This window comes from Wickerhamomyces anomalus (assembly GCF_001661255.1).
Source record: "Wickerhamomyces anomalus NRRL Y-366-8 unplaced genomic scaffold WICANscaffold_4, whole genome shotgun sequence".
Taxonomy (NCBI): domain Eukaryota; kingdom Fungi; phylum Ascomycota; class Saccharomycetes; order Phaffomycetales; family Wickerhamomycetaceae; genus Hansenula; species Hansenula anomala.
This window is the reverse complement of record NW_017567113.1, coordinates 1400706-1425898: the sequence shown is the minus strand read 5'-3', so window position 1 is coordinate 1425898 and position 25193 is coordinate 1400706. Positions and strand designations below refer to the sequence as shown.

Sequence of the window (25193 nt, the reverse complement as noted above, 5' to 3'; positions counted from 1 at the left end):
TAACAACAACTAACTAAGAACTAAACCATGGCTACCACCCAATCAAAGAGACACGCTAAGACCCAGTCCTCATTCGTAAGTACACTCACTTTAAAAAGAACCCTGATGCTGCTGGCTGTGATGCTTTCATCTGATCTTATTGGATCTGATCTCATCTTAAGCGCTCCCTGTCAAAGGCAAATTCCAGAGGCAATTAAATCTGAAAAAAACACAGAGATCCAAAGCAAAAACTGCTCAATTCAACCTACAATATTACATCCAACATCCCAAAACCAATATTTCCATCACTTTTCCACTTCATTGCTTGTTTTTTCTCGTTTTTGGCCAGTTTTTTTTTGTCGAGATGAGCTTGTTTGTGATTTCATCGCGATTCTTCGAGAACAAACATCTCAACAATTCCAAGGGGAGACAGAATTCCATTCTCCAACAATTTCAGAAAAAGCACACAACCAGACAGCACACACTCACCACAAAGTTACATCAATACTAACATGCCTATAGGCTTTCGAAAGCACAACCACCTCTGTTGCTGCTAGTCAAATGCGTAATGCTTTAAACAAATTGGCTGACACTGTTCAAGACAAGGAACTCCAAACTAAATTTGAAAATGAAATGGATTCTTTCTTTGCTTTATTCAGAAGATACTTGACTGATAAAGCTGCTGGTAGTACTTTGGATTGGGACAAAATCAGATCTCCAAACCAAGATGAAGTTGTTGACTATAAAAAAATTGCCTTACCAGAAAGTGCTGACAATTTATCAAAATTAGCTGTTTTGAAATTAAACGGTGGGTTAGGTACTTCAATGGGTTGTGTTGGTCCAAAATCAGTTATCGAAGTTAGAGATGGTAACACTTTTTTGGATTTAGCTGTTCGTCAAATTGAACATTTGAATAGAAAACATGATTCTGATGTCCCATTATTATTAATGAACTCTTTCAACACCGATGAAGATACTCATCAAATCATTAGAAAATATGGTGGTCACAGAATAAGAATCAGAACTTTTAACCAATCAAGATATCCAAGAGTCTTGAGAGATTCTTTATTACCTGTCCCAACTAGTTATGATGATGATATCAATGCTTGGTACCCTCCAGGTCATGGTGATTTATTCGAATCTTTACATTCTTCTGGTGAATTAGATGCTTTAATTGAACAAGGTAAAGAAATCTTGTTTGTTTCCAATGGTGATAACTTGGGTGCTACTGTGGATTTGAAAATTTTAAACCATATGATTGATACTGGTGCTGAATACATTATGGAATTAACTGATAAAACTAGAGCCGATGTTAAAGGTGGTACATTAATCAATTACAATGGTCAAGTTAGATTATTAGAAATTGCTCAAGTTCCAAAAGAACACGTTGAAGAATTCAAATCTATCAAGAAATTCAAAAATTTCAACACAAATAACTTGTGGATTAACTTGAAAGCTGTTAAAAGATTAATCGAAGCTAACTCAATCCAAGTTGAAATCATTCCAAATGCTAAATCAATCACCAACAAAAGTGGTCAAGAAGTTAATGTCTTACAATTAGAAACTGCTGTCGGTGCTGCTATTAGACATTTTAACGGTGCTCATGGTGTTGTTGTTCCAAGATCAAGATTCTTACCTGTTAAAACTTGCTCAGATTTACTATTAGTGAAATCAGATTTATTCTACTTAGAACATGGTGCTTTAGTTTTAGACCCTTCAAGATTTGGTGCTAATCCTTTAATTAAATTAGGTTCTCATTTCAAAAAAGTTTCAGGTTTTAATCAAAGAATCTCTCATATTCCAAAAATCTTGGAATTAGATCATTTAACAATCACTGGTAATGTTACTTTAGGTAAAGGTGTTGTCTTAAAAGGTACTGTTATCATTGTTTGTTCTGAAGGTCAAAGAATTGATATTCCAAATGGTTCTGTCTTGGAAAATGTTGTCATTACTGGTAACTTGACAATCTTGGAACATTAGAGAAAACTTTATTTATTCTTTGTGTTTCATCTTCTCCAGTCATTGTTTGTTTCAAATCTACCCTTTTGTCTTTGCTTAATTAATTGCACACCATTCATCTCTTTGAATCTTTTTTTTTTGTGGTCTTTAAAAAAACATTGTATGACATTTAAAATAAGAATTTATTAGACATGATTATAAAATGTAGGCTTATGATTAATTTATTATTGACAATTTTCGAGATTTGTATTTTTCTATTGTTCTCGTGAGATTAAGTTTGAGTTTAGGTTTTAAAAATGATCTTTTGCATACACTTGGCTTAGCTATGGACCAGCTTGTATTTTGCCGGTACAACCAACCCACAAAGTTCATACCCGTTCTACATTTTCCAAATCTAATAATAATTAATATCTATTCATTAAAAACACTTCAAACATTGTTAAAATCATTCTTTTTTTTTTGTTTTTTGTTTTGAAAAAGTTTTTCTTCACTATGACAAAAAATTTAATATACAACAAATCCCCAATCTAATTAACCCATTTTCTGGCACTACGGAATAATCTAACCCATGGACCATAATTCTCCCATAGTTCAGATTCTTTAACTGGATACCAAGAATTAGCTTCTTTTCTAACAACTCTTTCAGGATGTGGCATCATTGCTAAAACTCTACCATTTGGAGTTCTAACACCTGTAACACCATTTGGTGAACCATTTGGATTGAATGGATATTTTTCAGTAGTATTACCATAGTTATCAACAAATCTAACAGAAACTAAACCTTCACTATGCATCTTATCTAATGATTCACTAGATTTGAAAGATGCATAACCTTCACCATGTGCAACAGCAATTGGGAATTTTGAACCTTTCATACCATTCAAGAAAACACTTGGTGTAACATCTGAATTTTCCACAATTTCAACCATTGTAACTCTTGCTTCATATTGTTCTGATAAATTTTTTTCAAAAGTTGGCCAGTTTTCTGTACCTGGAATCAATTCAGCAATTCTTGATAAAAATTGACAACCATTACAAGCACCAAACGCAAATGTATCATCCCTTTCGTTGAAAAATTTATAAAATTCATTTCTAGCCCTTTCATTGTACAAAACAGATTTAGCCCAACCTGAAGCTGCACCTAAAACATCACCATATGAGAACCCACCACATGCTGCGAACCCCACAAAGTCATCTAAAGTAACACGACCTGTAATGATATCAGTCATATGAACATCAACCGCAGTGAAACCTGCTTGTTCAAATGACCAAGCCATTTCTTGTTGACCATTAACACCTTGTTCTCTCAAGATGGCAACTTTTGGTTTTTCAGTTAATGATGAGATTTGTAAATCATCTGTTGGATTAAATGTTAATTTGTATGAAAGACCTGGATCTTGATTATCTTGAATTGATTGATATTCTTGATCTGCAGATTTTGGATTATCTCTCAATCTTTGAATCTTGTATGAAGTTTCAGCCCAAGCTTGTTGTAATGTAGCTCTTGTTGAATTGATAACTTCTTCACCGTTATAAGTGACCTTGATTGATTGTTCCTTGTTGAAAACTGGTTCACCAACAATTGAAACTAAATCTGGTGGAATACCAGCTTCTTTCAACACTGACAAGAATTCTTCATATCTTGATTTAGAAACTTGGAAAACAGCACCTAATTCTTCATTGAACAAACTGGTCAAAGCATCTTCAGATTCATTAGTTAAATCAACATTTAAACCGGATCTACCAGCGAATGCCATTTCTAATAAAGTGACAATCAAACCACCATCTGATCTATCATGATAACTTAAAACTAAATCAGTTTGATGTAAAGCAGTAATACCATTCAAAAATGATTTCAAGATACTAGCATCATGAACATTTGGTGATGAATCACCAACTTGATTATAAACTTGTGCTAATGCAGAACCACCTAATGATTTTAAGACCTTTGCAGCTAAATCAACCAAAACTAAAACTGTTGATTCTTCAGTCTTGATTAATTGTGGGGTCCAAGTTTTAGAAGTGTTACCAACTGGACCGAATGCAGTGATAACTAATGATAATGGAGCTGTAACTTCTTTGTTATCCCATTTCATCTTCATTGACATGGAATCTTTACCAACTGGAATGGAAACTCCCAATTCTGGACATAATTCTAAACCAATAGCTTGAACAGCTTCATATAATTTAGAACCTTCACCTGGGTGTGATGCTGGAGACATCCAATTAGCAGATAATTTAACAGCATCTAATGACTTGATATCAGCAGCGAACAAGTTAATTAATGATTCAGCAACTGATAATTTAGCAGAAGCAGCTGCAGAGATTAAAGCCAAGGTTGGTTTTTCACCCATAGCTAAAGCTTCACCAGTACTAACAATAGTTTCACCTAAAGAAGTAGCAGTAACACCAACATCTGCAACTGGAACTTGCCATGGACCAACTAATTGATCACGGTCAATTAACCCAGTAACTGTACGATCACCGATAGTGATCAAGAATGATTTGGAACCAACAGCTGGTAAATGTAAGACTCTATCTAATGCATCTTCAACTTTAACATCTTTTAATTCAACTGGAGTTAATTTTAATGGTGCAGTTTTAGCAGTTCTTGACATTTTTGGTGGTTTACCAAACAATATTGACATTTCCAAATCAATCGGAGTAGTTTTCAATAATTTATCAGTCAAGATTAAACGTTCTTCAGATGTAGCATGACCAACAACTGCATATGGAGCTCTTTCTCTTTCACAAATTTCTTTAAAGAAATCTAAATCTTGTTGAGCAACAGCCATTACGTAACGTTCTTGAGATTCATTACACCAAATTTCCATTGGTGACATACCTGGTTCCAAACTTAAGATATCTCTTAATTCGAATTTAGCACCAAGACCATTATCGTGGACTAATTCTGGTAAGGCATTTGATAACCCACCTGCACCAACATCATGAATAGATTGGATTGGGTTATTAGCACCTAGAGCAACACAAACATCAATAACTTGTTGAGCACGACGTTGCATTTCTGGGTTACCTCTTTGCACAGAGGCAAAATCTAAATCAGCAGAACCTTCACCAGATGCAACCGATGAAGCAGCACCACCACCTAAACCAATTAACATTGATTGACCACCTAAAACGATCAAGGCAGCACCTGGGGTGATTTTATAATTTTTCAAAGCTAATTGAGGTCTAATAGCACCCATACCACCAGCAATCATGATTGGTTTATGGAAACCTCTAATTTCTTCTTTGTCTTCAGCATTAGTGACGGATGTAGTTAAGGTTCTGAAATAACCATTGATACATGGACGACCAAATTCGTTGTTGAAAGCGGCAGAACCGATTGGAGCTTCGATCATAATATCTAATGGAGAAGCAATATGGTTTGGTTTACCAATATCTTTCAATTCCCATGGTTGTTCATATTCTGGAATTAAAAGATCTGAAACAGAAAACCCTGAAAGACCACATTTAGATTTTGAACCTCTACCAACTGCACCTTCATCTCTAATTTCACCACCTGAACCGGTAGCAGCACCAGCGAATGGAGAAACAGCAGTTGGGTGATTATGAGTTTCCACTTTAACTAAAGTATGAACTCTTTCCTTTTTAGAAGTCCAAACTTTAGTTTTTGGGTTTGGGGTATATAAATAAGCATCTGGACCTTCAAAGACGGCAGCATTATCACTATAAGCACTGACAGTGTATTGTGGGTTTCTTTCTTCAGTGTTTCTAATCATTTTGAACAAACTTAAAGGTTTTTTTTCACCATCAATTTCCCAGTCAGCATTGAAGATTTTATGACGACAATGTTCAGAATTAACTTGAGCAAACATGAATAATTCAACATCAGTTGGGTTTCTACCAATTTGATTAACAAAAGCATTGACTAAATAATCAATTTCACCTTGATCTAAAGCTAAACCCAAGATTTTGTTTGCAGTTTCCAATTTTTCTCTTGGTTTTTGAGATAGATCAACTTCAACTAGTGGTTTTGGTTTATGATGAGCAAATAAATCATCATTAACTGGTGCTTTTTCAATATATAAAGATTGAGTCATTCTGTCATAAACTGAAGTTAATGAACTACCATCAAGAATGTAATTTTTCAATGGGAACCCACGACGAACTTTAACCAAAAGGGCTAAACCTCTTTCAATTCTATCAACGTCGTCATCAAGACCACAGACATTTGAAATATTGGTAGCTTTTGATGACCATGGAGAGATAGTACCTGGTCTTGGAAGGATTCTAATGACATATGAATCCTCATCTTCAGGTTGTAAAGTTTCTTCAGTGGTTGAGATCTTGACCAATTGTTGAGTCAAAGCATCCTCCAAATCTAAAGGTTGATCATACTTCAACAAAGTTTCCAATAGTTGAGATTTCTTTGAATCTTTAGATAGATCTGAACCGTCTTTCAATGAGACATAATGGATGTAGGCAGAACGGATTGAAGTGACGACTGACGAGTTGACGGCAGTGTTGATGTCATTAGTCAAAGTGGCCACTCTGAAAGGAGACAATGCCTGAGGACCAGCTAGAATCAGCAAGGACATTGCGAAGAGTAGATATGTTAGAGCTAGTAGCTAAGGGCAGCCAGTTAGTACTATTGAACAGAGGAAAAACAAGGAATCGCCCAAACTCACTTTAGAACCGAGTAACGCTGCTGGCACAAGAGTTCCTCAACAGACACACGCAGAAGATAGGAAGAAGCCAAATCGATGAGAGCAGCTTTTTGAACTGTTTCTATACAAATTTTCTTAATTTTAAAGGCCCAGTCAATTAAGCGCTGATAAAAAAAAATCAATCGATGACTCCGGGCAACAAATTGAAAAAAAAAATCAGGTCACGTGCACAGATTAATCAAAAAAAAAAAATTTAAATTGTATAAACTTTTCACTTTGATGAGACATAAAGAAGTTTTGAAATATATACAATCACACTATTCACAATGGCCCAAGCTCCTTTAAAAGTCAAGTCCAAGGAAAAGAAAAGAATCACAAAGAAACAGCAGAACCCAAAGAAGGCTGCTCCTAAAATCATCAAGCCAAAGAATGAAAAATTGGCTACAATGTCTAAATTAAGTAAAAGTTATTCTGTCACTGCATCAACTGAAAAATTGATTGCATCTCGTGTTGGTCATTTAGAATTGTTGAAAGGTAGTAGAAGAGAAGTTGAAAAAGAACAAAAATTACTAAAGAAGAAGGCTGAACAAAAGAAATGAGTTGATTATCTTTTTAATTGGGTTATTTGGAATGGGTTAATAGTTTATAAGTTTGCATTAGTTTGATTTTGTTTTTCGTTCATTTGATTTTCCATTATGTATTTATTATGTGTGTTTTTATATACATGAGTTTCATTTAGATATTTCTTGTAAACAATGGAGTTGCATCTTTTGATGCCTTTTTATAACTAAATCTTGATCTTGGACTATAACGAACTGGTAAATAATAATCCAAAAGCATATTTTGCACTGAGGAAAACGCATTTGAGCTAATCCAATATAATCCTAAAGCTGCAGGTGCCTGAGTACAAACAGCCATCAAAAACACTATACTAATTCTTGAAATATTCATCACTGCATCAAATGCTGTTGGTCTTAAACTTCTCTTTGCGCTACTAAAATTTTGTAACTCCATTGTTTTATAATTCCATTCAACATTAGTTAGTGCTAAAACACCTAATGCAACAGGCATTATGCCTAAGGGATCCATAACTGTTAAATCTTGAAACCAAAATATACCTTCATGAATCAATGAAGAATCTAAAGGTTTTGAAGTGATATCAGTCCACCCACTAAGATTTCTAAATGTAAAACTCATAGCAACCCATAAAGGAATTTGAAAAGCTGGTAATAAGAAATTCTTGTATAATTGACAATTATGTTGTTTAAATAATTTTTTTTGACGTTCACGACGTTCTTTAACACTTAGTAACATAATTTGTTCATAATTCAATGACGAAGCAGCAGAAGGTGCTGCATTATTCATAAGAGCATCCACGCCACCAACTTGATTCAATTTTTGATTGGAAACTTGGGCAGCTTGAGCCTTTGATGCTAATTTCAATCTTAACACTGGTCCCATTGCATTTATTATAGGTCTTAATTCATTTTGCTTCTGTGTTCTTTTCCTTTGTAATATAGCTATTGGTAATGTCCAACATGAACGGAATGCTATAGTGGTTAAAGGTATTAGTGCCCACCATGGTATACCACTAACAGTATGAATAGTTTGTAAAGTAGCTGTAAGGTAATCGATGACTTCCATTGGTGAACTGATAAATCTTCTTTTAATCAAAATTTGGTTAGGTTTGGATTGTTTAGCACATCGTATCAAAGAAGGCCTTATCTGAATTCTAGACAGTATCATATTGATTTGGTATAGTCTAATGTAGAAGAGTATTATTGTTCAAAGGTTGCATGTTGACATTTTTTTTTCATGTTCGTGAAAAATCGAAAAATGTAAGGCTACAAGATTTCAAAATTTCAAATCATTACAACATTTTATGGTTTAATACATGGGGGAAAAAACACCAGACATCTTTTCAAATATTTGGTGAATTCATAAAAATACAAAGTATGTCTCTTCTTTTTATTCTTTTGGGAATTGAAGATATTTGAGTGAACGCAATTAATAACGAACGTTCTCCTTCTGGTTTTGAATGCGAAATACCGGGTCTTTTAATGACTATTGATGCCACAAATCAATCAGTAGCACTTCCATCTCTTGGTCTATAGTAAGGTAAGGTTTCTATGATATCTTGAGGTAATCTACCCATAACTTTAACTGCATACAATCCAGGTAAATATGTGTTCACTCTTAACCATTTGGCAACCCATGATTTATCTGGTTCACCGATGGCAACAAGACCCTCAAATGTAGGTGAAGTAGTTGATAAACCAACATCTAATAAATCAACACAGTTGGGACAACCTTCATCTTGAAATCTCTTTGACAAGAAATCGGTTAGCTATGATCAATTTCAACCATCCTGAAGGCACTCACTCTTGAAGACTCCACTATCCCACATAGCATACAAGCTCTGTTACCTAAGGAACTCATGACGTTATATCAAGTTTGATTCCAATCAAGTCAGTTGAATTCACTCTTGATTAAAATAGAAAGATCATCTTCATCAATTTGAAGATTTCTGAATCACTTTCCATAATAATCAAGAAAATTCGCGGGTATTACCCTGCTTAATTGTTGCTTCCAACTTAAAGAACCATAATTTTAAAAATTCAGAAAAATCCGATGTAGTGTAACGGCTAGCACGGTTCGCTTTCACCGAGCAGACCGGGGTTCGACTCCCCGCATCGGAAATCATTTTTTTTGTCAATTTTTTCCAATTTTTTGCCCTTAAAACCCTTTAAAACCCTTCAAATAAACCTTGATATAGTTATAAAAGATACTGTCATGACACTAGTATGCTTTTGAACCGTAAAATAATGTTGAAAACTGATGTTCTTGTTGATGTTGGGGATGTTGATAATGACTCGGTGAAAGCACTCGAGACCATGAATTGCAGATGAACCCGTGATTGCACTAGTGTTCACTGTTTTGTGGGATTATTAAGAAAAGTATACTTTACAAATGGCTCGTGAAGTTGAAACTTAGTTTATTCTGGTTCTTATTCGACGTCAATTTGTTTTTGTGTACAAATGATAAATACATCAGATCCATCGGCTTTAACGCTCAATTTGGGTTTTTAGCTATCACGAAATCGATTGACGACGTTTTAGCCGTACATCTTTAAAATTCAAAAAGAACCCTTGAATATCCTTTCATCTTAACAATGCGAAATTAGTACCACAGTTTCTCAATTATGAGTAACAATAAGATGACAGTCCCAAAGCATAAAGTTCTTATTTTGAAAACTCCAGCAAGACCTGAATTAGCTGATCATATTCCAGAGTTTGAGCAATTCAAAAAGTATTTTGATGTCCAGATCAAAGATGTTACAACAAAAGAGGACTTGATTGAATCATTTGATAAAGATTATCATGACGTTTCAGGCTTGTGGATAACTGGTTATTCTATATGGAAAGTTGGTGGATTAAGTACAGTTATGGATCATCTTCCTAAGAATTTAAAAGTTGTTGTTTATCCATGGGTTGGTTACATGCAAGATGAAGCTGATAAATTGAAAGAGAAGGGAATCATATATTGTAACGTTGGTGATGTTTCTGCAAACGATGTTGCTGATATTGCACTAAACTTGACATTATCTGCATATCGTTTCACTTCATATTTTGAACATCAAGCTAGACAACAATTAACAATTTTACCAGCAAGGATGATATTGGGGAGTCAATCTTTCGATTCAAAGACTGGTGAGCCTGAGGCACCTCCAGATTCTGCAAACTTGTCAAAAAATATGAGTCTTGGTGGGAAAAAAATTGAAACACCAGCTGGTAAAATAGCAGGAATCGTTGGATTAGGAAGTATTGGTGCTGCAATAGGTAAAAGGCTATCAGCAATTGGAATGGAAATTAGATACACCAAAAGAACCCCTTTAAGCCATGAAGATCAAGTAAAATTAGGTTATGAGGCTAAATACTATTCAACTTTCCATGAGTTGATACCAGAAGTTGACTTGATTGTATTTGCAGTTCCTCATTCACCAAGTACTAAACATTTGATCAATCCAGAAACTATCAAACTAGTCAAACCAGGTGTTAGAATAGTGAATATTGGTCGTGGGTCAGCTATAGATGAAGATGTCATGTTTAAGGCATTAGATGATGGAACAATCAATTCTGTTGGACTGGATGTTTTCGAAGGTGAGCCAAGTATTGATCCTAGATATCAAAACAGATGGGATGTGACTATCACTCCACACATTGGGAACTTGACCACTGATAATAACGTGGAATCCAACAAGAGATGTATGGAAAACATAGTCAATGTACTGATTGAGAATGGGCCAGGAATCAGCCCAATCAACTGAAAAATTGTGTACCTAATAAAATAAATAGATATTCCTCGAGAAAACAACCTGCCACTAGTTAAACCACCTCCATTAAAACCGTTTAAACCCTTTAAATTCGAGGATTCCTCATATCGCTCACTCTTGTCGTTAGCTTCCACTTCTGTTAACAATAGCCACACCCGAGCCCATTTGGCAGATATATAAAGGCCGTTGAATCTGAATCAAAACCCTTTCCTTCACCATCATCTTGATGCTTAGCCATAATCCAAAGAAACCATGACAAAGCACAAAGTATTGATCCCAATCCACCCTGACAAGTGCGATTTAGCAGACCATTTACCAGAATTCAAAAAGTTCCAACAAACTTTTGATGTCCACATCGAAGTGTTAACCACTAGTGAAAATTTCATCCACGCGCTAAAGACCAAATATAATGATATCGCTGCCGTCTGGGCAACTTCTTCCCTATACAAATTAGGAGGATTGAATCCCTTTATTGATTACCTTCCAGACACTGTTAAAGTTGTGGCGTTTCCATGGGTCGGGCATAATGCATTTGATGGTAAAAAATTGAAAGAAAGAGGCATCATTTTGGCAAATATTGGTGATAGTCCATCTAAAGATGTTGCTGATATCGCATTATTGTTAACTTTGGCTACTTTTAGATATAGTTCTTATTTGGAACATGCTCTAAGGACTAGTGATGCTAGTATCTCTGAAGCTAGAGATTCATTCGGTAGTGATTCATTTGATCCTAAAACTGGGGAACCAATCCCACCAGAGGATATAAAGCATAAGAACCTTGCAAAGAAATTAACAATTGGTGGTAAAACTTTGGATTCTCCTGCTAATAAAGTTGCCGGTTTAGTGGGTCTTGGAAGTATAGGGAAAGAAATTGCTAAAAGATTGGATGCTATAGGTATGTCCATTAAATATACTAAAAGAACTCCATTGAAACCAGAGGAAGAAGAGGCATTACCATTCAAGGCAGAATTTTATTCAAGCTTTGAAGAATTGATTCCTCATGTCGATTTATTAGTTATTGCTGTTCCTCATAGCGAATCTACAATCAATTTAATTAATAAAGATTCAGTCAAATTGCTTAAAAAGAATGTTAGAATTGTCAATATCGGAAGAGGTACTGCAATTGATGAAGATATATTATTGGAAGCATTAGATGATGGTACTGTTAATTCAGTTGGGTTAGATGTTTTCCAAAATGAACCAAAGATTGACAAGAGATTTTTAAATAGATGGGATGTCGTAATTTTACCACACATTGGTTCTTTTACTGTTGATAATTTTAGAGATGCAAACATTAGAGTCATTGAAAATATTGAAGATGTTTTATTACATGATGGACCAAGTTTATCACCAGTTAACTAACTCCCTATATTCCGTAATTATACAATGCTATTTATTATAACACAATTTTTTGTAACTTGTCTCTAACCTGTCCAATTGTTAATCTTTTCACTGGATCCCTTTCTAATAAACCTTCCAAAATATCCCTTAGTTGAGTAGGTAGAACTGTAATAAACCCACTTTTAGTTAAAACTTCATCTGGTATAATAATATCATCATTCATAATCGAATCATAAAGCTGGAAAATTGTTCCTTCACAATAAAATGGAACTTTCCCATATAATAAACGGTAAATAGTGGCACCTAAAGCCCACATATCTAGTGGTTTCCCATGAATTAATGAACAGCTTGATGCACCTGAACTAGCCTCACAAAATTCTGGTGAGTTATATGCTGGCGTTCCCTTTGGGATCTTACTTAATGTATCATTATCGTTATATTCACGAACCGAGGAACCAAAATCACAAATCTTGATGTTATTATCCTGAGAACGTAGTAAATTGGAAGGTTTTAAATCACCATGAACCACTTTCTTATTATGAATAAATTCTAAACCTTCAGTTATTTGGTTTACCCAAATCATGACATCTTCCAAATCATATTTTGTCTGGTCTTCAAGATTATCTGGAGCAAGCTCATCACCACCAAATTCTAAAACCAAATAAACATTTATACCAAAATCCACTATGGAATCTACTCCAATTATTCTTTCATGCTCCAATTCTTTCATTAAATCATATTCTTCTTTAATTATATCATATTCAGATATCAATCTCCCCCATTGTTTTTGTCTTTTCAAGCACTCTCTTTTCAATGGTTTTTTGAAATATTGCTTCACGACAAATTTCTCATCATTTATAACGACGTTGAGAATAGCACATTTACTTGTCCTGGCCACAGTGCTAAGCACTTTCCAGCCTTTAGGATTATCCATCTCGTAGCCTCCGCTACCATTGAGAGAAGGCAAAGAATCAGCAAAAGAAACTGGTTCTTTTATACTCATCACAGATATCCGAGCGCAACCGTTTTGGAAAAACTGCTCCAAGCGGAAAAACTCAAAAAAATTAAGCCCCAGAGTAATTCTATTGTTACAAAGAAGATCTGGAGGGAAATCGGTTCTTGATTGTCATATTTATAACATCTTGCTTCAATGTTTAGACCCAGTGTCAGATTGTTCCAAAGAGCAACATTCAAAGATGCAAATTTGCTGGAGCTGCTAATACCGGCTTGTAAAACCATGGAGAGTGCATCTCAAGAACTCAACTGGATCAAAAATGAACTACCAAAGCAACAATGGCTACAGGCGTGTAAACAAAGATCTGAGTTGGTACCTTTACAATATATACTAGGAACACAACCTTTTGGACACTTGGAGATCAAGTGCAGAAAGAACGTACTGATACCCAGATGGGAAACTGAAGAATGGTCGCATTTATTGGTGGAATTGGTGAAGAATATCAAAAATTTAAAAGTGTTGGATGTGTGTACAGGTACTGGATGTATCCCATTATTGATGGCTGATTTGATACCTCATTTCAATTTTAAAGGGATAGATATTTCTCAAGATGCTCTAGATTTAGCACTGGAAAATAAATCAAGCCTGGGAATAAGCAATGTTGAATTTGTTAAAGGTGACGTCTTTGATGGAAACATCTTGGGTGGTACAAACTTTGATTTAATCACTGCAAATCCCCCATATGTCACTGAAAAATCTTATTATTCAAAAGATACTGAAGAATCTGTTAGAATATATGAACCAAAATTAGCATTAATTGGCGATACTGAATTTTATACAGCTTTAATAGAAAATGTTGTTAAACCGTCGGGTGCAGATGGATTTATTTTTGAACTTGCAGAGGAAAATCAAGTACAAACAACTAAAAAACTTTTAAATTCAAATTGGAAAGTAACTACATTCACTGATTCAAATGGGAAATTGAGATGTGTATTTGGTTACAAAGTTGGTTCTCAAATGCAAATATTGGAAAATTTGAAATCATTAGGCTGATGATGAAGCTTGAGTTTTTTGCTTCTTTTTAGACAATCCACGTCCAACTGCAGTGACACCTTGTTCAATAGGGAACACTCTCAATGCTGATAATAAATAACCACCACCACCACGCATAGACATCATTGGGTGCAATCTTCCTGGTATGGTTTGATATGGACGGGCCTTAGATTCATGTATGGTTGGAGCTAATATTCTCAAATCATTCATGAACCCTAATTGTGTATCCACTAATAATTCTTTGAATTGACTATAAACCACCATTGGTCTTGAACCACCAACTTTCTCCACAAGACGGTCCAAAAGTGTTGGAGGAAATAATGTAGATGCAACTATTAACCCATCAAATTTACCCCTGGTGGCATTTTCTATGGCTGCATTAGTATCAATAGCATTTTGTCGACGACGATGATAATGTGCCTTTTTATTTGATTTCATTTCTTTCAATTCTTCTTCTGATAAATCATTCCACTCAACTTTTTCAGTTTCAGGTTCAAAAAATTGTAATAGATTTAAAGTTTTAATCATTTTGTGTTGAACATTTTGCGGTATATTGGAATGTTCTAATGCACTTAAATTAGCATGTTCATTTTCATGAACCAACACAACTTCACCAGACCCTCTCATACGTTCTAATAATCCAGAGACAACAACACCACCAGTTTCATCAATAACCAAGTATCTACCACCTGATTGAATATTACCCAAACTTAACAGCAACCCTAAAGTTTCCTCACTCATATCAAGAACTTTACTGGAATCCTTCTCCAAATAATATTGTAATAATTGTGATGAACCTAAATATTCCACTGTGAATCTTCTCAAGAATTTTTGTTGTTTTCTTTTTAAATATTTTTCTTGTGAATGTTTAGTCTTCATATTGAAATTAACATGACTTTTGATTAATTTATCAATAATAGCTTCACCAACATTAGCACCTTTTGAAGTTTTCTTCAAAGTTTCAATCTCCTCCATACTTAATCCTTGAGTTGCATTACCTATATCAACTAATTCTCTATTTGTCTCACTACTTTTGATATCTAATCTTTTCAAATAATCAATTTTCTCACTCAAAGTCTCTGGAACTGGTGTTGCATTTTCACTTTCTTCTGGTTCAGGTGTCTCTTCAGCCTCTTCAACAGGTTCACTTGTGTCAACATTACCATAAGTTGTTGATCTAACTGGACGAACTTTTCTACCATCCAAAACTTCAAAAGTTTGACCAAATGGGTATCCTACAATACCCTCCAAGTCAAAAACACCAAATTTACCCAAGTTTACTGATGATCCTTCTTTAATCTCTGCGATTTTTAAACCATTAGATGGTAAACGAATTAAACAATGAAGACCAAACTGTATCACTGTTGGTCTTTGAATAAATGTTGATTCTTTGGACATATTGACTGACTTTAGTGGTGTTGAAAATTCAATTCAATTTTGATAGCAAATAACTGAGCAATAAATAACCTCAAATAAAGCAAAATCAAACGCCAATAACCACGATGGAAAGCCCAAAGTCAAGTGTTTATTTTGATTTAAGATTCGAATAATTTTTTTTCCACATCTATGAATTGCCGGGTAAACTCATCGCTGTGATTCTTACATAATCACAGCACATAAAAAAAATAAAAATTTTGAATGGTATAAACTTTTCAGATGAGCTTTCTTTGAGTTAATTCCAAAATCTTTGAACCTTTTTGAAAGATTAAAAAAATCATAGATCAGATAAAATGGGTAGCAGACGTCATAAAAACAAACAAGGAGCTCCACCTTCTTACGAAGAGTTCCAAGCTAAAAAATCTAAGAAAGATCAAAAGAGAAAAAGATCAGAATCAGTATCTGAACCTGCTAAACCATCTAAAAAGAAACCTTCAAGAGATGAACAAAGTGAGAAGAAACAAAACAGATCCCATAAGAAATCACATACAAGAGAACCAGAATCAGAAGATGAAAAGGAAATCCTCAAGAGACAATTGGAAGAAGAGAAAAACTTACCAGAAGTTGATTTAGAAGAGTTATCATCTGCAAAGAAATCTCTTTTCGATGAATCAGAAGAAGAAGAAGAAATGGATGATGAATTTGATCTTGATGGTGCTGAAGATGCCGGGGAAGACGATGAGTTTTATGATTCAGATGAAGAAGGTTATGAACGTCCTGTCTTTTCAGATGACGAAGAGGATATGGAAACTTTAAACGCTGCCAACATGGAAGCTTTATCTGCTAAATTGGATGAAGAAGCTGCTTTAGAAGAACAAGAAGCTGAGGAAGAATTATTACAAACTAATATTGTTCAACCAAGAGCTAAAATTCTACCATCAACTGAAGAAGAAGAAGAACAAGATCAAGGTCCAAAAGATGTCACAATTTTACGTACAAGAATGATTGAAATTGTTAAAGTTTTAGAAGATTTTAAGAATTTAGCTGAAGAAGGAAAATCAAGAGCAGATTATACAAATAGATTAATGAAAGATATCTGTGATTATTTTGGATACTCACCTTTCCTTGCTGAAAAATTGTTCAATCTATTTTCACCATCAGAAGCTATGGAGTTTTTTGAAGCCAATGAAATTGCTAGACCTATAACCATCAGAACAAATACATTGAAGACAAGACGTCGTGATTTAGCTCAAACTTTAGTCAACCGTGGTGTTAACTTACAACCAATTGGTCCATGGACCAAAGTTGGTTTACAAATTTTTGATTCTCAAGTTCCAATTGGTGCTACTCCTGAATACTTAGCTGGTCATTATATTTTACAAGCTGCTTCATCATTTTTACCATGTATGGCCTTAGCTCCTCAAGAAAATGAACGTGTCTTGGATATGGCTTCTGCTCCAGGTGGTAAAACTACTTATCTTTCAGCATTAATGAAAAACACTGGTTGTATATTTGCCAATGATTCAAACAAGGCAAGAACAAAATCTTTGATTGCAAATATTCATCGTTTAGGATGTACAAACACTATTGTTTGTAATTATGATGCTCGTGAATTTCCAAAAGTCATTGGTGGGTTTGATCGTGTTCTATTGGATGCTCCATGTTCAGGTACTGGTGTTATTGCAAAAGATGAATCTGTTAAAGTTTCCCGTACAGAAAAAGATTTCATTCAAATTCCACATTTACAAAAACAACTTTTATTATCAGCTATTGATTCAGTTGATGCTCATTCACCAACTGGTGGTTATATTGTGTACTCCACTTGTTCTGTCATGGTTGAGGAAAATGAAGCTGTTGTTGATTATGCCTTGCGTAAACGTCCAAACGTTAAATTAGTTGATACTGGTTTAGAAATTGGTAAGGAAGGTTTCACAAGTTTCAGAGGTAAACATTTCAACTCAAAATTGAACTTGACAAGACGTTATTATCCACATACTTATAATGTTGATGGGTTTTACGTTGCTAAATTGAAAAAGATCGCTCCATCTCCACATGATGTAAGTAAAGCTGGTGCAAAAGAAAAAGAAAACTTGGCTAGAGCTGAAGCTGAAGAAGAAGGTATTATCCATGATGACTTTGCCAACTTTGATAACGCTGAGGATGAAGAATTGATTGAGAAGACTAAAGCTCGTAACTTGAAGAAGAAGGGTATAAATCCACATTCTAAAAAGGAAAAGAAATAAGGCATAGACTAAAATTACTGTACATTAGAAAATATAAAAGTAAAAATTCATAATATGAATTAGCCATTGATGGAAGTTGTAGAGTAACTATATAACATTGATATTTCCAAGATTGTGTTCTTTAATGTAATCTGGACCCATTTCTTCATACTCTTGTTTTGTTAAATAAGCAGAATCTGCTTCATCAGACTGTGTCCATTTTGATATACCCCTCCATGAATCTGATAGTGGATCAGCTGCAGTTCTAACTTTCAAAGGTGCTTCAGCAGGTAGGAATGCCTTATACTCATTATAAAGTCTCTCTTCGAAGTTTTCAAACAAAGCTTGACCACCAGTAACAAAAATATCTTGCAAGACATCATAACTATCACCTGAAAATCCCTTTCCTTGAAGTCTATTGAGTAATACATTCTCTCCAATCTCAATGATACCAGCTTGATCCACACCAGCTATACTTGGTTGGAATAAAACTTCTGGAACTCTTATTCTTTCGATATTTATATGCATTTGATGTTGTTCATGTGCATCTTCTGAATTAAAAGGTCTTGGACCCCTTAGGAACAAATGTGTAATACTTTTCCTCCAATCATACTGTGCATCCAATGTGTCTTCAACAGTGAAACTTGGATCATATTCTAGCAATTCTTTTTCAATCTTTACTAGTTGTGCTTCCTCCTCCTCTAAAACCTCTTCATCGTCAACATTTGCAATATCTCTATAGATTGCCCAATCATCATCATTGGCACCAAATGTATCATTAGGATCATTATCAATTGTTGTGGTGGCCCTTTTCCGTTTGGCGCCACTCGATCTTGTAGATTCATCTGATGCTAATGATGCTATATTCTTCATACGTATTTGAGCAGCATGTGATTTACGATCATTCAAGGCTTCTTTTAACTTTTGACGATCTTTTCTTTTCTGTACTATTTGTTTTAACTTTTCTCTTCTATCATGAATCCATTCACTTAGGTTGGAATCTCTCCATTCAGCATCCTTTCTAGCTTCCTCTTCTTGTCTTAATTTTTCTTCTTCTTTTTCTTTTTTAGCACGTTGGCGTGCATCATAATTAGCTTTTAACAACCTTTGCTTTCTCTTTTCTTTGATTTGTTCTTCATCTAGCTGATCATCTGGTGTATCCACAAGAGGAAAAGATGGAGCTTCATCATTACCATCTTCACCAACGTCTTGCTTTCTGGCTCTTTTCAAAGCCTTTTCCAAGTTTGTGACATATTTGTTAAAGTCTTCTTCGCCTGTGAATCCTTCTTCTTTTAAAGTCGATTGAGTTGATTTTTTATTCATATTTGCCATTTTTTCTTTCAAACTTGTATAATATTCAAATTCTTGTTCTTTTTGAATCAACTTTTCCAATCTCTTTTGTTGTGCCTGTTCTTGTAATCTTCTACCACTTTCTTTTCTTTTTTCAGCTTGACGAGCTAGCTCTTCTTCAGTTTTCTGTTGCTGAATGATTTCTGTAAATGGTGCTTCAACAACTATATCTTTGTCTTCCAATATATCAACATTAAATACTGATTTCAATTCTTCCTCATAATTTTTTGAGACATAACAGAAATCTTTAACAATATTATCAATTTGATAGTTTGTAGTTTTTGTAGGGAAGTATGGATATTTCAATTGGAGTAAAGAACCCATATAGTTGGAGGCTTGATGTCCACCCCAGTTTATTCTCTTTGTTTCTGTCATTAAGCCTTTTCCTTTAACAACAGGTATCACATGTGTTGCTTCATGTCCTGTACCAATAACCAACCCATTTGAACCATTATTTTGATAATAAGAGAATAAACTATCAATACCGATTGCAAGTTTTTTAACATTATAATTTTCATAAAGTAATTCATAAAAGTTTTTTCTTTGTAGAAGCGGAGCAGCAGGCTTTTCTGTCAAGATAACTGGATTATCAACACCTCCAGAAGAATTGACGCCGATGTGGTTAAAAGTATAATCAAATATCTGTTCAACATAGTCCCAATTTGTTATATAAGGACCATCGTATGGAGATCTGGCTTGACTCTTAATTGAAGGATCAAGATACACGTCATTACCGATGAATGTCATAGACTTGTTTAGCTTTCTATCTCTGTATTTGGACAACAAGTTTGGAAACGAGTGTGATGGATCCTCAGTGGATACAATACCTGCTCTGATCGAATTAGAACCAAAGTCGATACCTATTGGAACGTTTGGCTTGTAGTTTGAACTGAATCCTTCTGGGTTGGTTGATTCTGGGTAGTCACGTAGCTCATATACCTTGCGCTTGACCAAGCTCTCGTCCCTTGGAGTGACACTCATCTTTAACAACAACAGCTATTGCTTTGACTGTTTCTTTATGTTGTGCTTGTTTGGCCCAAGTCTTCGTCTTCAGCTTCGTGAAGTTTCGATTCGAATTCGCGAACGAGATTTGTGTTATGTAATCGGCGCGCCAAAAAGCTGTGGAATTCAGGAATCAACAGATCAACAACAACTTTGACCAAACATCTACAAACATTTGTTTAATACTCCCAATTCAATTGCTAATTGTATTGAGAAGGTATAACAATGACTGAAATAAAACACGAGAAGTTCTCTGAACTTTTTGATCGGTAAGTTTCCCATTGCTTCATTACTCAGTTTCCAAAGGGTTGACTAACAATGTGTCCCTTTTAGTCTCGAGAAGGCTACCTCAGCTCTAGAAGGCATTGTTCGCAAACACGACGCCCAATCAGAAAGTGCTGAACTCAAGAAACCTTCGATTTCATCCAGAGCATTATCAGATTTGGACCTTGCCTCTTCCCAAGCTGCTCATACTATTCCAGCTTCGGTTAAGGGTTTCAGCGATTTTCTTGAATTATACATTGACCCATTTGTCTCCCTTTCAAATGAAACAAACCCATTAGTTGGTCAGCAAGCCACAAACTTTGCAAAAGCTTTCCAATTCCAAGCTAAACTGATTAAAGCTGCCACAAAATCTAAGAAACCTGATTTCAGTAACCCAAACATTGTTGCGCTTTTGAAACCATTACAAGATGACGTTGCACAAATCAATCAATTCAAAGATGATAACCGTTCCTCTGAAGTGTTTTCACATTTGAATGCTATTGCTGAAGGTACTGGTGTTTTAAGTTGGTTCTTGACAGAAACTCCTGTTTCTTTCATTCCAGATATCAAAGATTCTGCTACGTTCTGGACAAATAAAGTTTTGAAACAATTTAAAGAATTAGACCAAAGTCATGTTGAATGGGTCAAACAGTTCCTGGGTATTTTTGATGGTTTAAAACTATATGTTAAACAGTACCATACTGAAGGTTTATCTTGGAATTCAAGTGGCGGTGATTTTGCAGCTAATCTTGCAGAACTTGAAGAATCTGGAGATAATGATATTTCATCATCTGTACAATCTGAAAAATCAGTTCCAGTACCATCTGCTGCACCATCTGCTGGTGGTCCACCTCCTCCACCTCCTCCACCGCCTGCTGACATCTTTGCTGATGATGGTGCTAAGGGTTCTTCTAATGCTGTTCCTCCTCCTTCAGGTGGACTAGATGCTGTCTTTAGTGAATTAAACAAAGGTGAAGGCATCACAAAAGGTTTGAAAAAAGTTGAGAAATCTCAAATGACCCACAAAAACCCAGAATTACGTAAAACTGGATCAACTTCTTCAACTTCAAGTAGAAAATCACCACCAGCTAAACCTAAAAAACCTTCAAGTTTGTCATTAAAACCAAAACCTGAACCAGTTGTGGAATTGCGTGATTCTAAATGGATCATCAAAAACGTTGAAGGTGATCATGGTATTGTTATTAATGGTGAAATTGATCAATCTATTTTTATTGCAGATTCTAAAGATGCAACTATCCAAGTTAAAGGTAAAGTCAATGCTGTTTCTATCAGTTCAACTACCAAAGTTGGTTTAGTTGTTGAATCATTAATCTCTGGTATTGATGTTATCAATTCTAAGAAATTCGGTATTCAAGTCTTGGATAAAGTTCCTCAAATTTCAGTCGATAAAAGTGATGAAGGTCAAATTTATTTGAGTAGATCATCTTTAGAAACTGAGGTCTATACAAGTTCAACCACCGCTTTGAACATCAATGTTCCAGATGATGCCAATGATGATTTTAAGGAAATATCAGTCCCAGAACAATTCAAACACACATTCACAAGTGGTAAAATTTCAAGTACAATTGTGGAACATGCTGGTTGAATGTACTACAAACCAATTTTTACGTTTAGTTCGTCTAATTGATATCCTATATACAGATTTAAGTTTTAACGTATATATCATTCCCCCCTCTCACTATAATTATTCTCTTTGACGTTTAGCTTTATTAACGTACCACATGTAAGCACGTTCATGAACAGGTAGAGAAAATGGTGAAATAACTTCAGAGTAACCTGGATAAGCAACTGGATCTCTCATATATACAGCATGACAAGTTTCAAATGAAATTTCAATATGTGATGGTAAAATTGCAAATGGTGCAATGAAAGGTCTAACTTTCCATGGGGTGAAGTAAGTTTTCTTTTTATCAGCACGTCCAAATAAACCCTTTTGGAACGGAAGGTTGATTTTAGCACTTGATTCATCTTCTAATGCTTTAGCAAAATCTGGAATTGGGTGATAGGTTAAACTATCGGCCCATTTTGGGTCATAAGGAAGTTCATGGGCTTCTTCATCAATTTTTTTAGCATTGAATGAAACTCTAATATCATCTAAATGGTTATTATGAAGAGATGATAATAGTTGTTTGACTTCTGAAATAATTTTCTTTTCAGTAGGATTTCTTGTTTCTTGTTTTTCTTTAGCTAAAACTGAGCTTACTATTGTTGACAATTCTTGTTCATTTTTACCATTCAAAATTTCTGAGTTCAATTCTTTAGATGAAGTGGCCTTTGTGAATAAGTCTAATGCATATTTAGCAGTTTCTGGTTGGAAAGCTGATGAAAATGTGTCAATTGATGGTTGCTCAGAACCAAGACCAAGTTTCAAAACAGATGAAAAGATTTTGTTTTTAGTTTCATCTTTTTGTTTACTGATCATTTGTGTATCTAATTCCCCATTGATCTTTTGGACTCTTTCTCTGATAGCTACTTTATCTTCTTCACTCAATCTCTCTGACTTCTTTCTTTGTTGTTGTTCTTCCCAAACTTTTCTTGGATTCTTTTTAGCTCTAGTAACGTATTCATTCCATTTTATTATTTGAACTTTTGTAACTTTGACAGAATCTTTCAAACTTGGTTTTGAAGCACCTAAAGCACTCAACACTTTTTCTGGGCTACAATGGAAAACATCACCTGGCTTCAATTGATAACCTGGTTGTGTTATTTTGATATCATTCACAAAGACATTACCATGCAAAATAAATTGACGAGCTTGTCTGACTGAAGAAGCGAACATGGCACGGAATAAAGCGAAATCTAATCTTTTCTCCAAAACAGCATATGTTTGTAATAGGACAGGTGTACGAGCACTAGTTTCACCACGTAATGAAGCATCTAGTTGGGCAACGGACTCTAGCTTTTGTGAAAAATTGGTTTTGAATCTTGATTCAGTTAAATGTTCACCATGATAAGCTCTTGTTTCTTGTTTGGCTGTCCATTTTTGTTGATAAAAGTTTTTACTTTGGAAACTGATTCTGCTCTTTTTGTAAAGATTGAACAAGTTGTATTTGTTCCATGAGGCACGAACACGGCCTCTGGTAAGACTGTTTAGCAGCTCAGCTCTTCTAGGCATTACTCAAGGGCTGTTTTGTGCAGTTGGATCAGCTCAGTACCGTCCACCATTTTGACCATTTTCATCGAAATTTTTTCAAAAATCACTTGAAGTTTCAAAACACCCAAACACCACTCGCATTTCAATCAAAAAGTAAACAGCTGAAAGAATATGTACATCCTTTTCAAAAGACTTTGTGATATTGAGCTAATAATGGCGATGGTGATGAGAGAATGGGAAACTACAGAGGAGATCACGCTTTTGCGGTCGCTATGTCGATTCAAGCCAGTTGGTAAGTCTACTATCTTTTTTTTAGGCAGAGGCAGAATAAATACTAATCGCTAAAGGTCAAAATAAACACTTTCATATGATATCGATACTTCAGGAGTTGAATCTTGGGAGAAATGATGAGAAGATTATAAAAGCTGTCGATGTTTGGGAGAAACTAAAATCACTTTATGATTTGGAGGGACTAGACAAATTGGAAGATTCAGATGATGAAGATGATGATGACAACGACGACGAAGAAGAGGAGGAAGAAAAAGAAGATCCAGTTAAGATATTTGATCTACCCTGGAGCCAATTTGGAGAAATTATGGAGGCAAAGGCGAAAGATGGTCGAAAAAGTGAGACTACAACTCCAGAGCCAAGTGCAAATGATCTTTCAATAAAGGATGAGGAAGAAGAAGAAGAAGAGGAACAAGAAGAAGGAGAAGAGGAAGAAATAGAGGAACAAGAAGGTGATGAGGAAGAGGGAGAAAATGGCGGTGAAGATGAAGGTAACGGGAGTGTTAAAGATGAAACAGAAGATGAAGAAACTAATGAAGAGGCTAGTGAAGATGAAGAAGATGAAGGTGTGAACCAAAAAATCAGTGGGATAAGACTCCATTCTTTTCCAACAACCAGCGTTAGTGTCTTTTTCGACAGTGAATAGTGTGAGAAAGTGAATAATACAAATGTCACAATTGAATCCAAAGTGAAAAAAACACAGGAAAACGTCCCAAAATGGCAATTCCCTTTTATGAAAGAGTCACCGGGTAACCGGTACACATTCGCGAATTTTCCTTTCGGTGGGCATCGAGTTTGGGCTCGGTGTTGCCATTGAAAACAGATCCACACGTCTGAGGCCATCAACGAGATGCTTGCCACAAGAACCAAATTAGGTCTTTTCACTCGTCAAGCTCCTAGATTCTTTTCCACAACTATCCCAAGAATGTCCGATCTTAAAATTGAAAGAGTTTCACCAGGTATGTTGGCGCAATTGCTGTGTATTTGACCCACGATCTAACAACTATTTAGGTGATGGTGTTAACTTCCCAAAACAAGGTGACTTAGTTACTATCCACTACGTCGGTACCTTAGAAAACGGTAAAAAATTCGACTCCTCAAGAGACAGAGGTAAACCATTCCAAACTAACATTGGTGTCGGTCAAGTCATCAAAGGTTGGGATGAAGGTATTCCACAATTATCCCTTGGTGAAAAAGCTATCCTAACCATTCCAGGTTCAAAAGCTTACGGTGACCGTGGGTTCCCAGGTTTAATTCCTCCAAATGCTACTTTAATCTTTGATGTTGAATTATTGAAAATTAACTAGATTGAATTTGTCGTTTA

At 35.2% G+C, this 25193-nt stretch overlaps 15 protein-coding genes and 1 non-coding gene across 16 annotated transcripts; 9 read left to right on the top strand and 7 right to left on the bottom strand.

Moving 5' to 3' along the window:
- Positions 1–27: 27 nt before the first annotated feature.
- UGP1 (UTP glucose-1-phosphate uridylyltransferase) lies at positions 28–1959 on the top strand (the record flags this gene model as incomplete). Its single annotated transcript, XM_019182018.1, has 2 exons — positions 28–75; positions 502–1959. The coding sequence occupies 2 exons, from the start codon at positions 28–30 to the stop codon at positions 1957–1959; spliced, it is 1506 nt and encodes a 501-aa protein (XP_019038397.1).
- Positions 1960–2465: 506 nt separating this feature from the next.
- Positions 2466–6530, bottom strand: ADE6 (phosphoribosylformylglycinamidine synthase; the record flags this gene model as incomplete). The annotated part of the gene is made up of 1 exon (XM_019182762.1): positions 2466–6530. Exon 1 carries the CDS (start codon positions 6498–6500, stop codon positions 2466–2468), a length of 4035 nt encoding a protein of 1344 aa, XP_019038396.1. The 5' UTR covers positions 6501–6530.
- A 63-nt stretch (positions 6531–6593) lies between these two features.
- On the top strand, positions 6594–7135 carry WICANDRAFT_44479 (uncharacterized protein; the record flags this gene model as incomplete). The annotated part of the gene is made up of 1 exon (XM_019182582.1): positions 6594–7135. A coding segment is annotated over exon 1 (240 nt), but the record flags the coding sequence as incomplete, so codon positions are not given.
- A 169-nt stretch (positions 7136–7304) lies between these two features.
- COX18 (membrane insertase COX18) lies at positions 7305–8213 on the bottom strand (the record flags this gene model as incomplete). The annotated part of the gene is made up of 1 exon (XM_019185787.1): positions 7305–8213. One exon carries the CDS (start codon positions 8211–8213, stop codon positions 7305–7307), a length of 909 nt encoding a protein of 302 aa, XP_019038394.1.
- Positions 8214–8649: 436 nt separating this feature from the next.
- On the bottom strand, positions 8650–9028 carry SPT4 (transcription elongation factor SPT4; the record flags this gene model as incomplete). Its single annotated transcript, XM_019182761.1, has 2 exons — positions 8952–9028; positions 8650–8895 (listed from the first exon to the last, which is right to left on the bottom strand). Exons 1-2 carry the CDS (start codon positions 9006–9008, stop codon positions 8650–8652), a joined length of 303 nt encoding a protein of 100 aa, XP_019038393.1. The 5' UTR covers positions 9009–9028.
- Positions 9029–9196: 168 nt separating this feature from the next.
- WICANDRAFT_t92 lies at positions 9197–9268 on the top strand. Its single transcript has one exon. It is a non-coding gene; the product is annotated as a tRNA-Glu (tRNA).
- A 518-nt stretch (positions 9269–9786) lies between these two features.
- On the top strand, positions 9787–10896 carry WICANDRAFT_84816 (uncharacterized protein; the record flags this gene model as incomplete). Its single annotated transcript, XM_019185786.1, has 1 exon — positions 9787–10896. The coding sequence occupies one exon, from the start codon at positions 9787–9789 to the stop codon at positions 10894–10896; it is 1110 nt and encodes a 369-aa protein (XP_019038392.1).
- A 258-nt stretch (positions 10897–11154) lies between these two features.
- WICANDRAFT_32527 (uncharacterized protein) lies at positions 11155–12264 on the top strand (the record flags this gene model as incomplete). Its single annotated transcript, XM_019181973.1, has 1 exon — positions 11155–12264. The coding sequence occupies one exon, from the start codon at positions 11155–11157 to the stop codon at positions 12262–12264; it is 1110 nt and encodes a 369-aa protein (XP_019038391.1).
- Positions 12265–12298: 34 nt separating this feature from the next.
- WICANDRAFT_33409 (uncharacterized protein) lies at positions 12299–13177 on the bottom strand (the record flags this gene model as incomplete). Its single annotated transcript, XM_019182067.1, has 1 exon — positions 12299–13177. The coding sequence occupies one exon, from the start codon at positions 13175–13177 to the stop codon at positions 12299–12301; it is 879 nt and encodes a 292-aa protein (XP_019038390.1).
- A 303-nt stretch (positions 13178–13480) lies between these two features.
- MTQ1 (S-adenosylmethionine-dependent methyltransferase) lies at positions 13481–14251 on the top strand (the record flags this gene model as incomplete). Its single annotated transcript, XM_019185785.1, has 1 exon — positions 13481–14251. The coding sequence occupies one exon, from the start codon at positions 13481–13483 to the stop codon at positions 14249–14251; it is 771 nt and encodes a 256-aa protein (XP_019038389.1).
- Positions 14243–15649, bottom strand: GCD10 (tRNA 1-methyladenosine methyltransferase subunit GCD10; the record flags this gene model as incomplete). Its single annotated transcript, XM_019185784.1, has 2 exons — positions 14243–15357; positions 15415–15649. The coding sequence occupies 2 exons, from the start codon at positions 15647–15649 to the stop codon at positions 14243–14245; spliced, it is 1350 nt and encodes a 449-aa protein (XP_019038388.1).
- Positions 15650–15981: 332 nt separating this feature from the next.
- On the top strand, positions 15982–17871 carry NOP2 (rRNA (cytosine-C5-)-methyltransferase NOP2; the record flags this gene model as incomplete). The annotated part of the gene is made up of 1 exon (XM_019181914.1): positions 15982–17871. One exon carries the CDS (start codon positions 15982–15984, stop codon positions 17869–17871), a length of 1890 nt encoding a protein of 629 aa, XP_019038387.1.
- An 87-nt stretch (positions 17872–17958) lies between these two features.
- ARP5 (actin-related protein ARP5) lies at positions 17959–20181 on the bottom strand (the record flags this gene model as incomplete). Its single annotated transcript, XM_019182032.1, has 1 exon — positions 17959–20181. One exon carries the CDS (start codon positions 20179–20181, stop codon positions 17959–17961), a length of 2223 nt encoding a protein of 740 aa, XP_019038386.1.
- A 493-nt stretch (positions 20182–20674) lies between these two features.
- SRV2 (adenylate cyclase-binding protein) lies at positions 20675–22072 on the top strand (the record flags this gene model as incomplete). The annotated part of the gene is made up of 2 exons (XM_019181875.1): positions 20675–21197; positions 21240–22072. Coding segments are annotated over 2 exons (1356 nt in total), but the record flags the coding sequence as incomplete, so codon positions are not given.
- A 99-nt stretch (positions 22073–22171) lies between these two features.
- NAM9 (mitochondrial 37S ribosomal protein uS4m) lies at positions 22172–23602 on the bottom strand (the record flags this gene model as incomplete). Its single annotated transcript, XM_019182044.1, has 1 exon — positions 22172–23602. One exon carries the CDS (start codon positions 23600–23602, stop codon positions 22172–22174), a length of 1431 nt encoding a protein of 476 aa, XP_019038384.1.
- Positions 23603–23794: 192 nt separating this feature from the next.
- Positions 23795–25176, top strand: WICANDRAFT_79702 (uncharacterized protein; the record flags this gene model as incomplete). The annotated part of the gene is made up of 5 exons (XM_019184938.1): positions 23795–23873; positions 23929–24435; positions 24509–24516; positions 24693–24828; positions 24881–25176. 5 exons carry the CDS (start codon positions 23795–23797, stop codon positions 25174–25176), a joined length of 1026 nt encoding a protein of 341 aa, XP_019038383.1.
- Between the last annotated feature and the right edge of the window lie 17 nt (positions 25177–25193).